This window comes from Tursiops truncatus, chromosome 20, assembly GCF_011762595.2.
Source record: "Tursiops truncatus isolate mTurTru1 chromosome 20, mTurTru1.mat.Y, whole genome shotgun sequence".
Lineage (NCBI taxonomy): Eukaryota > Metazoa > Chordata > Mammalia > Artiodactyla > Delphinidae > Tursiops > Tursiops truncatus.
Genome location: NC_047053.1, coordinates 32,319,276 through 32,331,567, shown reverse-complemented (window position 1 = coordinate 32,331,567; position 12,292 = coordinate 32,319,276). Strand labels below are relative to the sequence as shown.

General features: G+C 40.0%; 1 protein-coding gene across 5 annotated transcripts in view; it reads right to left on the bottom strand.

Annotated features, from left to right (window-relative positions):
• The window catches only part of TADA2A (transcriptional adaptor 2A), a 47,149-nt gene that overhangs the window by 11,819 nt on the left and 23,038 nt on the right, over window positions 1–12,292 (bottom strand). For all 5 annotated transcript variants that reach the window (XM_033848210.2, XM_073797827.1, XM_033848213.2 and 2 more), the window contains 5 exons: window positions 11,414–11,571; window positions 10,130–10,218; window positions 8,496–8,568; window positions 2,265–2,328; window positions 880–923 (listed from right to left, as the gene is read on the bottom strand). In XM_033848210.2, coding sequence (XP_033704101.1) covers window positions 880–923; window positions 2,265–2,328; window positions 8,496–8,568; window positions 10,130–10,218; window positions 11,414–11,571 — 428 coding nt within the window. The remainder of the gene's footprint in view (window positions 1–879; window positions 924–2,264; window positions 2,329–8,495; window positions 8,569–10,129; window positions 10,219–11,413; window positions 11,572–12,292) is intronic.

Sequence of the window (12,292 nt, the reverse complement as noted above, 5' to 3'; positions counted from 1 at the left end):
TGCAATTATTATGATATCATCATTCTTATGTTCTGAACAAACTCTACAGTGTAGAAGAAGAAAAAGTACAGAGACTCTTTCCGCCCAGCATAGGTTATCGCCAAATATTTAAAAGTAAGGTCAAAGTTAGCAATCATTTAAAAATCATAGGTTTATTTCATCATCATACAATGCTAATGTCTTTTCTGGTTTGTTTGCCCCGACCATGCAAAATAAAGCTATCATTTTCTGTTAATTTTTTTCCATAAAAATATTTTCACAACCTGATGGTCAAAGTTATTTTATGTTTAACATATAATTCCAAAACACAACCCTACCCAGTTCCAGAAAATGATCCATTGATATTCATGCTTTAATTACTATACTAATTTAAAAAAAAAGAATTCTCATGCTAGTGTTATTGACCATATATTAATGGCTTGTAACTCTTACGACGCAACAGAATTGCCCTGAAGACTTTAAAAAAATACAGATGCTGTAGTTCTACCTCCAGAGATTCTGACTTAATTAGTCTGAGGTGACTGTCAGGCATCAGAATTTTTTTTTTTTGCGGTACGCGGGACTCTCACTGCTGTGGCCTCTCCCGCTGCGGAGCACAGGCTCCGGACGCGCAGGCTCAGTGGCCATGGCTCACGGGCCCAGCCGCTCCGCGGCATGTGGGATCTTCCCGGACTGGGGCACTAACCTGTGTCCCCTGCATCGGCAGGTGGACTCTCAACCACTGCGCCACCAGGGAAGCCCCAGGGATCAGAATTTTTTAAAGATTCCTAGGTGATGCTAATATGCAACTTTGATTGAGAACTACTGTCATAAATGATTTGTTTAAAACTATTCAATAATATTGGGAGAAATTTTAAAGTAAGGAAAACTAATACTTACACTGAAACTTTCTAAGGTTGATTAATCCATGGTCTCTTATAATTCTAGAATGAAAAACATATATATGATAATCAGTTTCACATTTAACAATGTTTTCCACACACAGCTTTCATTAGACATCCTAAACACTGCAAGGGGGAATCTTGAGGTCCAGAGAAGTCATTCCCCACAAAGTTCTGCAGGTCAGTAAGTCTCTAGCACAATTTTAGGCTCTCAAGCATCATATATTTTTCCTCTCCTTGGGCACTGCAGATTCTCAATAACTATCTGCTGGATGAATGAACAGATCAATAAGCACTCAAATAGTGAAAAACACGTCTGTAACTTAGATGAAACAGAAGGGAATCTGTGTCCATATCATAAAAATCATCTATTCAGCTTAGGGAAATGATAATTGAGAACAGCCGTTTAAGGGAAATCTGTGATCACACACTCAACATTTACAACTGTACATTCACAGAATGCCTTGAAGCTATTTGAAATAAATCTTGTGCATGTTTAATGGAAGGTCATCATAAAACAGAAGATCTAATAGCGACCTCAACTACTGAGTTCTACAGCACTGTCTAGTTCTAATTCCATGTTTTAAGAGAAACAGAATTTAGGTAAACCATGCAGAGTTACGTGTCTGGAACCTCTGATTTATACCGGAGGTATTCATGACTAGCAATGAAACTTCTCACAAGAACAGCTGGGTAATCTTCTTCAGCGCTTCTTGGAAGCTAACTCCAGACACGCAGAGAGTAAGCTCTACTTCAGATCATGTCTTGGTCCCTCCAGAGTGCCTCCCAAGTCCCATTCCTTTTTCTTGTTGTGATGCCACTGTATCTCTAGTTATTAACACCATGGTAACATGCCTACACATACATACACATCCTCCGCATACCCTTCTCTGAACTGTTAAAGTCTCTGTAATCCAATAGGGGTTTGGGATCCATAATTTCTCAGCCTCAATGTATGTTTTTTGTTCTGTTGCAAAGAGAAGGAATAACCAAGAGTGACTGAAACTTGTTCATAATTTCTTTGAAATCCTTGTATATAAAAGACTTCTCATAAAAACTGAGCAGTTAGAATAGAGCATTATTAAGTGTAACAACTTAATAATATCTTGAATTTTTCTTGTTCCTTTTTTCCTTAAAACACCGTGTCCATATTATTCATTGGTCACCAAAACATCAAGAAAGGGTAAGGAAGGAGGAGGTTAAAAAGCAAGAAAAGGAGAGGTATTATTATCTCCTTTTAACAGATGGAAAAATTGAGATCCAAGGAGGTTAAGTGTATTCCTCAAGGTCCTAAGATGAGCCACAAGTGGAACTTGCTCTTATGGGCTATATGTGGTCAATAGTCCAAAGCCAAAAGAAGGCAGGATGGTTTTCTAGACTTACTTTTTTCGTCTTTGTCTCTCCTTTAACCTGGAATGATAGATATCTACTACAGCCATCTTCAGAGCTATAAACAAACAAACAAACAAACCCTTACATATAAATAAAGCCAAGACAAGAAGAAATCTTTTGCCCAAGCTGTCCTAAACTTTCAACCTCATACTGCTAACTATTCCACACGCACTGGTCTAGGAAATCTGTCTCTTGGAAACAAAAATACCCTAGGATAGTGAATTTCTGTATCAGTAAATTACAGTAAAGTTCTTTTTTCCTAAGTATATGTTTATATGGGATTACGCTATAGATAACAATTTCTGCTTTTTCCTGAACATCTCTTTTGACCATGCTTTCCTATGTATATTATTAGCTTTCATAAAACAGTTCAACAAGGAGTCTGAACTTTAGTAACACATGGACTAGAAATTACATCTGTCAGAGTTTCAGATTAGAAGAAAGAAATACCAAAATCTAGCATGCTGAGCTATGAGCAGATGCACTACATCTGTATATAACTTCAATCACTGGGAAATGACCAGGAATACTTTATCCAGGCCATTCTCCCTTGGGTCTGAGATAAAAATAACATAAATTCTAGCTGGATGACCTGAAGAGATGAATGACCGCAATACTTTTTAAACTTTAAGTATTAAAAAAAAAGTATTAACTATCATGGATCTTTTGTTCATTTCTAACAAGTTCAAAAATTTAAACAACATTGCTTCATTTTTCCTCATAACTGCCCACAAACTAAAAATAATTCAATAATATCAGGTCCAAGATTTAAGGCAATGGTTTTCAAACATTTTTTCAGGTTGCAGAACTCCTTCTATAAATGAACTCTTTCTTGATTTACATGTGTTCCATACAGAAGCACAGGTACCACAGAATGCCCCATACCCTGCCAGTGTTTCCTAATAAATGCTGGGGAATGATAGGCTCTAGAACGCTGTGCTGGTGGAGATGCGCTTTACATAACTATGTGGTGGGAGAGGAAGGAGGCATGGGGAGAAGAGGAACTGTCTCTGACATGCAGTACAACCAAGTACGAGTTTTATAGTGGACTCTACCTTTACTTCTTATGAGAAAGAGAAATTAGGACGTCAACAGTTCAAGGCAGAAAGAGAAGCAAATAAAATAGCTAAGTAAATAGTTAACATCCACTGAGTATTTATCATGTTCCAGGATCTTTAGGTGCCTTATCTCGTTTATCTACTCAATAATAAGATGAGTTCAACATGAAAGAAACTACCTGAAGATCCAGTGGAAGTTAGTGCTAATTTTGACAAAAGATTTCGGTAATTTTTCTAAGACACTAACTTATCATGTTGTTTCTTGAGATTTGTGTGGGAGTGACTTAATTAAACAGAAAAAAAACTGAAGAGACTGTGTTACAGAAAAACTCTATAAATAAATCCTGCTGATAAATGGTTCTGGTGCTTGATCATTTCAGTAGTTTAAACTTGTACAACTGGCCCTGGAGAACAAAGGGAAGGAAGGGAACACAGAGAAACAAATGGGAGAACTGGAATTCTCCCAGAGAAAAATTCACAGTTGAAGCTCTCCCTTGTCTTTATGAAGCACACTCCGATAGCAGCAACTGATTATAAGATCTTAACTGCACGAATAACCCAGGGAGGACCACAGCACAGCAGGCAGAACAGAAATGAGAGGGAGACGCTGAAAGAATGAGAATCACAGGTTCATATTCTACTTAAAGTGAGTGGAGGGTCTAGTAAAGCAGGCAAAGACCGAGAGCTCCTTAGAAACAAACAAACCCAAAGCACCCATAACCTCTCCACCGATGCCAGGCCTCTGAAATCTCAGTTTCGGGGGATGACTAGTCTCCCTGTGACCACACTGGGGACTGATAACAAAGTTTCCAAACGGCTGGCCTTAAAATATTTCAAGAAGTGGGCAGAAGTCAGAGGCAGCTCCTTCCCACTGCAGTGTATTTCTAACATTGTTCAAAATAGCTGGCAACATGTTTCTGTTTTCCTGACAGAAGGCACCTACTGCTTGCTTGGCAAGAAAACCTACTCAGAGGCCTTAACTACAGGGAAGCCAATCAAAAGCCCTACTGCAAGCGCACAAGCACAAACCTGTGACTCAGGTATTCCCCAGAAGCAAAGCTTTTTAAAAGTCATTTCCCCCCAAAGATTTTGGCCGAGATGTACGCAAGTAGTGCTATGAAGGAAAGCCAACCAAGTGACCTAATGGTTGAAGTCAGCAACTAGGAAGCCTTAGCCAAGTCACTTCACTCCTTTGTGCATTTCTCTGAAAGTAGAATGGGAAAATATCGATTTCCACTTCTCAGAAATGTGGTTAAGCTATAGAAGATTAAAAATGTGAAATCTAAAAAGAAAAAAAAAAAGGTTCAAGGTTGTAGAGACATTAAGTATAGCACAGTATTAAGAGCATAGACTCAAGATGGCCCTGCCACTTGCAGGTTACCTCTTGACCTCAGGCAAGTTACTTGAGATTTCTACTCCTCAATTCTCCCATCTATAAAATGGGGGTAATAGTAATAACACCTAACCCAGAGAGTTTTGTGCGGATTAAATGAGTTCATGTGTGTCAAGGACTTAAATGGTACCTGGCAAACAGTAAGTGCTATACGTATTAGCTATTATTATTAATAGCATTCATGTCTAAAAAGTCCTAAACATGAAGCAGCCAAATCACCATCAAGGGAAGGGCACTGCCAATAGGCAGGTAATAGGCACAGTGACCAGGCTGGACCTCTGACTGACTAATTGTTAAAGGCTCTAAAGGCTGACAATACGGACCCAAGAAAGAAAATTTGGGGGGAAAAAGTGGGGGAGTATCCACATCTGGCCAAGAAATTTTACTGAAATTGGCTTTCCAAATAGAAGGAGAGTAAACTGCTCTAATGTGCAACCCTGAGAAGTGCTGAAAACACAGGCCCAGTGCAGAGGAAGGAGCTCTTGATGCCTCTTGCTTGCCTGGGTTATGGGCCAGCGATGATTAGAAGATGCTGCACGCAGGGCTTAGCACCTGTGAAACTCTGAGAAAGAAGAGTCCACAAATTTAGGAGAGATTTCCCCAAATGAAAGCAGATGGAGAGCGATGTTCCCTAAGGAAAAGGAAACTATGCTGTGTGTCTGCACTGACATCCCACAACATGCCACAGGGAGCGCCGAGTTATGTCTTTTGCATCTCTCTCTCTGGACCAATAATTTCTGCTTATTTCAATAAAATACGAGGAGGTGTCATTTAGGGATCTCAGAACCTCCTTATTTTCTTCCTTAGACACTACTTCACATGCAGTATCTTTTGGGGGCTCATTCTGAAAGACTTCTGGTATGGTGGAATGTAATTACATGTCCCTCCATTGTGTCCCAGGCCTCTATAATGGACCATTTAAACCCCCTTTATTAGACAAATTCCGTGAATCACAGCAAAAGTCTTGGGTGAGGAAAAGAGCTTCCTGGCATCACCCAATTTTCTAGATGTAGTCTTTGTAAGGGATGGGATACAAAGCCCAGCCAAACAGTTTACTTCCTTCTAGTAGTTGTAAGTGAGGAAACGTAAAAGGAATGTTATTAATGCTCAGTAATATTAGGAGTATAATGGTATAATGGAATGGCAATAACACCAATCTGAATTATGTACCACGTTTCATTGGAGACATTCACCCTGACTAATCAGCATCATCTGTTCTTTGCTGGCCAGGGACACAAAGAAACAGCATGCAAATTTCCAAGGACTTGCCCAAGATCACAGTGACTCAGAAGCAAGCCTGAGGTTGAATCACTGTCCTGATGTGCACAAAATATGTGCCCCTCTTTCTGTTCTAGGTGTGCATAGAAAGCTCCTTCTCATTCCCTCCTAGTTTCCTTGGGCTCCTAGTCCCCTTCACTGAGAGTTCCAGGAGAAACTGCTGGAACAATATGTGCCCAACTGGACAGTGGGTCATACTGCCAAAGGAGCTAATATGAGAACTTAGAACCATAAACAAAGCATCCCTTTGTGGCACCAGCAAGTCTTCCCTTTGATCTCCAGTCCTGCCAAACCTCTTTATGACGCTATCACCTTTTAAAAAGCACCCATCTAAACATCTTACAGTTCACTACTAGACAGGGAGGGAAAGGAGAGGCAGGGATTATTATTATATAAGCGCTGTTAAAACTACTTATGGGGCTTCCCTGGTGGCACAGTGGTTGAGAGTCTGCCTGCCAGTTCAGGGGATGCGGGTTTGAGCCCTGGTCTGGGAGAATCCCACATGCCGCAGAGCAACCAGGCCTGTGAGCCACAACTACTGAGCCTGCGCGTCTGGAGCCTGTGCTCCGCAATAAGAGAGGCCGCGATAGTGAGAGGCCCGCGCACCACGATGAAGAGTGGCCCCCGCTCGCCGCAGCTAGAGAAAGCCCTCGCACAGAAACGAAGACCCAACATAGCCAAAAATAATAAATAAATAAATAAATTAATTAAAAAAACAAAAAAACAAAAACTACTTATGTATAACAATCAATAACTGATTCTTAGTTCAAATGAATTAGAATCAAATAACTTAAAAGGCTGTAGAAACTGTAGAAAGAACACAAATAACTAAAGTATGTTATAGGTTTGAAATGCTAACTGAAATAAAACTTGCTAATCAATTGCTTCTTTTTGATTTTTTTCCCTTTTGCCCTCACTTAATTACAGAAGGGACCATAAGTGTACCAGCAGAAATTGCAAATCATGCTTCCACAAAGGATGAAGAGTGAAATTAAATACCAACCATTACTACAGTTTTCTTAATAATGTTGAGGCTTAAGAATGAAGACCTTGGATTAGGGCCTGGAGAAGTGATTCAGCAAGTCCCTTACATAGTTGAGCCATGACTGACATAAGAGATTTTGACTTTCAAAAGTTCAGTACTTTTGAGTACTATCTAAAAGAATGATATTTATGAAACTGCTTTTTTGTATTCTGGATAAGAAAGATATAAGCCAGGAAACAATACCATTTTAATTAAAGCTGGTGTGTATGATGAGGAATACTGAATGGCAACCTGCACACTGCCTTCAAGAGAATGACACACGAGGTGAGAATAGACAATAACGTGAATTATCAGGGTTGAAAAGCAGAGATTGACATGGAAGACTGAACAAACACAATGGCTCTAGTGAACGCTAAAGCAGTTTGCTTTAAAGCTTTCCTCTTTTAGTTCAATCTACGTCACTTTGACTTTCCTTAAAGTTGTGTGGGAGAAGAGAAATGAAATTTTGCAAAGAAAAAAACTGCTCAAGAAATATGTAGAGAAAAAACTCTAAAGGTAAAATTTTTATGAGGACTCTTTCTTGGTCCCAGATCTGATGTAACAAATATCTAGTCAGCTCTTCTGCGGAGAGAAGAATAAAACTCCCCTTCAAGTGACAGAGGACCAGTTAATGCAACATGAAAACTTGATTTAAAATGCAACAAGGATTCTAACTTGCCTTTCCTACCTGGGATATACATTTAAGAAAAGCAATGAAGATGTTGTTTAGGAAATACAGAATCCAAAGGAGCATTATTCACCTACTGCATCACCCTCAATTCTGGGCTGAAATGAAACAGAAGATTGGGGATTATTTTAAATATGTAGTTCACTGAAAATGGAAAGAAGGAAAAAAAGACATTCACTGAAAGTCTAACCATCCACTTTTGAAAGCCCTGTTGGCATTAGCCATTTACGTTATAACAAAAGAGTTGACATAAATCCTTAGAGGGTTAATCTTAGATGAGAATTCAGAAGTGCTAAAAATTCAACAGTTCTGAGAAACAAGAGATTTCCAATCTTGGTCTAAAAACTCTTGAACTTCCATTCTTTTCCCCTGCTATGGGAAATTTTGCATAATAAATTATAGTGAACATCTAGTATCAGCAGTTGTTATTGAAGTCCCAAGGTCTTCACCCTGATTCCCTTTCTTTTAAGGAGGCAGTGAGGGCCATTTAACCAATTACCTCAGTGTAGGCTTATCTCAGCCAAAAGAAAGCTTACACAGTCCAAGGGATGGGATATTCCCAACTACCCTTATGTGATCAACATTCTCACCACCATCACAAATGATCTTTCTCATTATGGTCAAATCCCAGCAACAGGGTAAGTTCAGCAACTTAACCACTGTAATTTGGGTCCCATAAGGGGCAGGAGACATGTTTTATTCATTCTTATATTTCTAGCACCCAATACAGTGTCATCACAGTTTGCAATCAATAAAAACACTGGCTGTAATAAAATGTTACCGTGTAAAATGTCCGAGTCATCTTCAACAAAATCAATGTCTCTCAAGTCCCACTCTGCATAATTGTCAAACTCCTGTTTGGGGAAAAAAAATTCCCATCTAAAATCCATCAGCTTTGAGTAATGCCTTTACAGGAGCCATGCTTTAGAAGCAAATACATAAACAAACACTTGCTAAAAAGTACTGAATGGAGTACAAGGCCAGGACAACTGCCATAAGTAAATAAGTCATGGGAGAAAACTGAGAGGCTTTCAGGCAGCAGTGACAGCAAAAAATGAGAAAGTTATGAGTCCAGGAATAAAGCCAAACATATTGTTCTAAAAACTAAAAGTAGTCTGTTCATGAAATCTAACTAAAGAAAACTTAACTCCTACTAGCCCTTCGAGCATTGGGTTGGCCAGAAAGTTCGTTTGGGTTTTTCTGTAAGATGTTATGGAAAAACCCAAACGAACTTTTTGGCCTAACCAATATTGAGGTAAGAAAATTGCCTGCATTAATTCATCTACCTTTTTACCACCATCTAGGGCTCTATTTATCCCATAATATTGCTTACCTAGCTCAGTGGGTAGATTTGTTCATGTTCTATTCAATGACTACAATCTGTAGGGGTAGTGTCTCTGAGGTAGCTCTACAATTGCAGCTGCCATGAACAAAATGCTGACCTGGGTGTGGCTAGCAAAATTGTCTGTAGTTTGCTGAACTTTAATTACCTCCACGAGTACTAGAATTGCGGATTAGGTGATAAATCAAGAGACTTGTGACTACATTCACATGGCTTTTAACTCCAGGGCTGAATGAAGAACATGTAGTTTTTAGACACATTCATCATTCTTTAAAAACTTGTGAATATAGTATAGAGGTCAGCAAACTACAGCCTATAGACCAAATGCAGCCCACTGCCTATTTCTGTAAATAGTTTTACTGGAGCACAGGCCTGCTCATTTGTTTACTATTATCTATGCTGCTTTTGCATAATAATGGCAAAGTTTAGTTCCAACAGAGAATTTATGGTCTACAAAATCTAAAATATTTACTATCTGGACCTTAATAGAAAGTTTGCCAACCCCCGATATAGTACAACCTCGAAACCCCCTAGATGTGGAGTGAAACTTCAGAAATAGGTTTTTGGGGCTTCCCTGGTGGCGCAGTGATTAAGAATCTGTCTGCCAATGCAAGGGACACGGGTTCGAGCCCTGGTCTGGGAAGATCCCACATGCTGCGGAGCAACTAAGCCCATGCACCACAACTACTGAGCCCGCGTGCCACAACTACTGAAGCCCAGGCACCTAGAGCCCGTGCTCTGCAACAGGAGAAGCCACTGCAATGAGAAGCCCGCGCACTGCAACGAAGAGTAGCCCCCGCTCCCCCCAACTAGAGAAAGCCCGCGCGCAGCAACGAAGACCCAATGCAGCCAAAAATAAAAATAAATAAAATAAAATAATTTAAAAGAAATAAGTTTTTGCTCTGAAGAACTTTTACCTTTCTAAAAGAAATATTTACAAATGAGAAAAAGGCACTCAAATGGAGAAAATGTGGCTCCACAAGTTACAGTGCTAGGAAAATCTCTTTTTAGTGGTATGGAACCTATAGGTAAGAGAGATAGCCTCATCCTAAACAAAAACAAGTTTCTCTTACCTCAATGAAATCTGCTCGAGCTGGCATGTATCCCGCCATGTCCCGAGAAAGCAAGGAGTCAAAGGTAGGTCGGGGAGGGTCATCTGTAGCTGAAAGAATTTAGTTTTTCTTAGTTACTTAATAAGATACTAGCATAAAAAAGTGACACAAAGCAAGTCCTAATTTAGACTCTGAAATATTTTTGTTTGGAAAAAGACAGCGTCTGAGAGGATAAATAAAATGCAAGAGATTTTTATAAAGAAAAAGTAAAGAAAGATAAAGTATTAATGGAAACAAATTGATTTCTTGAAAAGGAAACTAAGACTTAGGGAATCCTCTAAGTAAATACAGAAATTCCCTCTTATTTTTGCTTTCCTAATATGAAAGAAAATCAAGGATCTTTTCTTCAGTATTACAGAACTTAAGTATTTACCCTGTCTGCTTCAGCTCCCTTACCCCTTAGGACCAATCTCAATTTACAAATCCCATCCAACTGACAGGCAAAAAACCCCACTGGATTTGGAGTAAGCCAGAATTGAGTCCAGGCTCTACTGTAACATCCACTAGTCCCATGACCTTGTACAAATTATTTAACCTTTCTGAATCTCAGTTTCCTTGTGTGCAAAACAAAAGCACTTGCTCTGCCTGTCTCACTGGGTTGCCATGAGGAAGAAATGGTCGAAGGCATTTGAGAACAAAGTGCTAACATCCAAAGGGCTATCCAAATAGGAGGTATCATCAGGTTTTGAGTTAGTCACCTATGAAACTGTTTCCAGAGAGTATGAGGAAAGAGGCGGGGAAAGAAAAACATTCATATTTCATTACTCGTGCTCTGGGAGTCATTCAGCAAAGATGTCCATTTATAATTCATCATGGGTTTGGTTACGTTTTGTTAGAAGACCCATGAGTCCCTAAGTCACATAAGATTTAAAAAAAAGAAAACGATGGGCTTCCCTGGTGGTGCAGTGGTTGAGAGTCCACCTGCCAACGCAGGGGATATGGGTTCATGCCCTGGTCCGGGAGGATCCCACATGCCGCGGAGCGGCTGGGCCCGTGAGCCATGGCCGCTGAGCCTGCGCGTCCAGAGCCTGTGCTCCGCAACGGAAGAGGCCCGCATACCGCAAAAAAAAAAAATAAATTAATTAAAAATAAAATAAAATTTAAAAAAAGACAATGAAAAGTTTGCTATTATTACCACAACCAAGTGGACAAAAATAACAAATTGCTTCTTGGACTTAACACTGAGATGATTAATTATAATAAGCTAAATACTGAACTCTCTTACTGATACAGGGAGGTACTTACAGTGAAATGGAATGGCTGTGTCAGCAGTTTTTGCCTCCTCTGCTTGCTTCAGGTTCAGCAGGGTAGATGCAAATAGAGGGTTATTGATGAAATGCTTCATGTAGTGCTTCTCACACTCCTCCTTGGTCTTGGTGCACATTTGATTGGCTACATCCTGCCTAGAGTGTGGAAAAAGAGAGAAGGAAGTAGTGCTTTCATTTATACATAATGGTCAAAGCATGGTTTGTTCTTTCCATATTTTAAGTCCTACCTATATAATGCCTGGAACTTGACACCTCCAAACTGATATCAGGGAGCTATCAGCAGAACATTGAGACAAATATAAACATAGTACTAGTGCAATCTGATGTTCCAAATCCTGCTATTCCGAGATACGGAAACAATATTTAAAAAGCCCTTTCCTGGACTTCCCTGGCGGTCCACTGGTTAAGACTCTGCCCTTCCAATGCAGGGGGTGCGGGTTCGATCCCTGATCGGGAAACGGAGATCCCACATGGCCAAAAAAATAAAAAGCCCTTTCCTTTCTACCAAAAGAAAGGAAGACCACTAGAAAATACGTAAGCTAGGCTCCACCGAAAGAATTGCTATAAATAATAATAAGCCACTTCAGAACATTTAAAATGTACATAAGAGTAGTTTTTTTTTTGTTTGTTTTTGCGGTACGCGGGCCTCTCACTGTTGTGGCCTCTCCCGTTGCGGAGTACAGGCCCAGGACGCGCAGGCTCAGCAGCCATGGCTCACAGGCCCAGCCGCTCCACGGCACGTGGGATCCTCCCGGACCAAGGCAGGAACCCGTGTCCCCTGCATCGGCAGGCGGACTCTCAACCACTGCGCCAGCAGGGAAGCCCCAAGAATAGTTTTATATTCACATGTTTTATA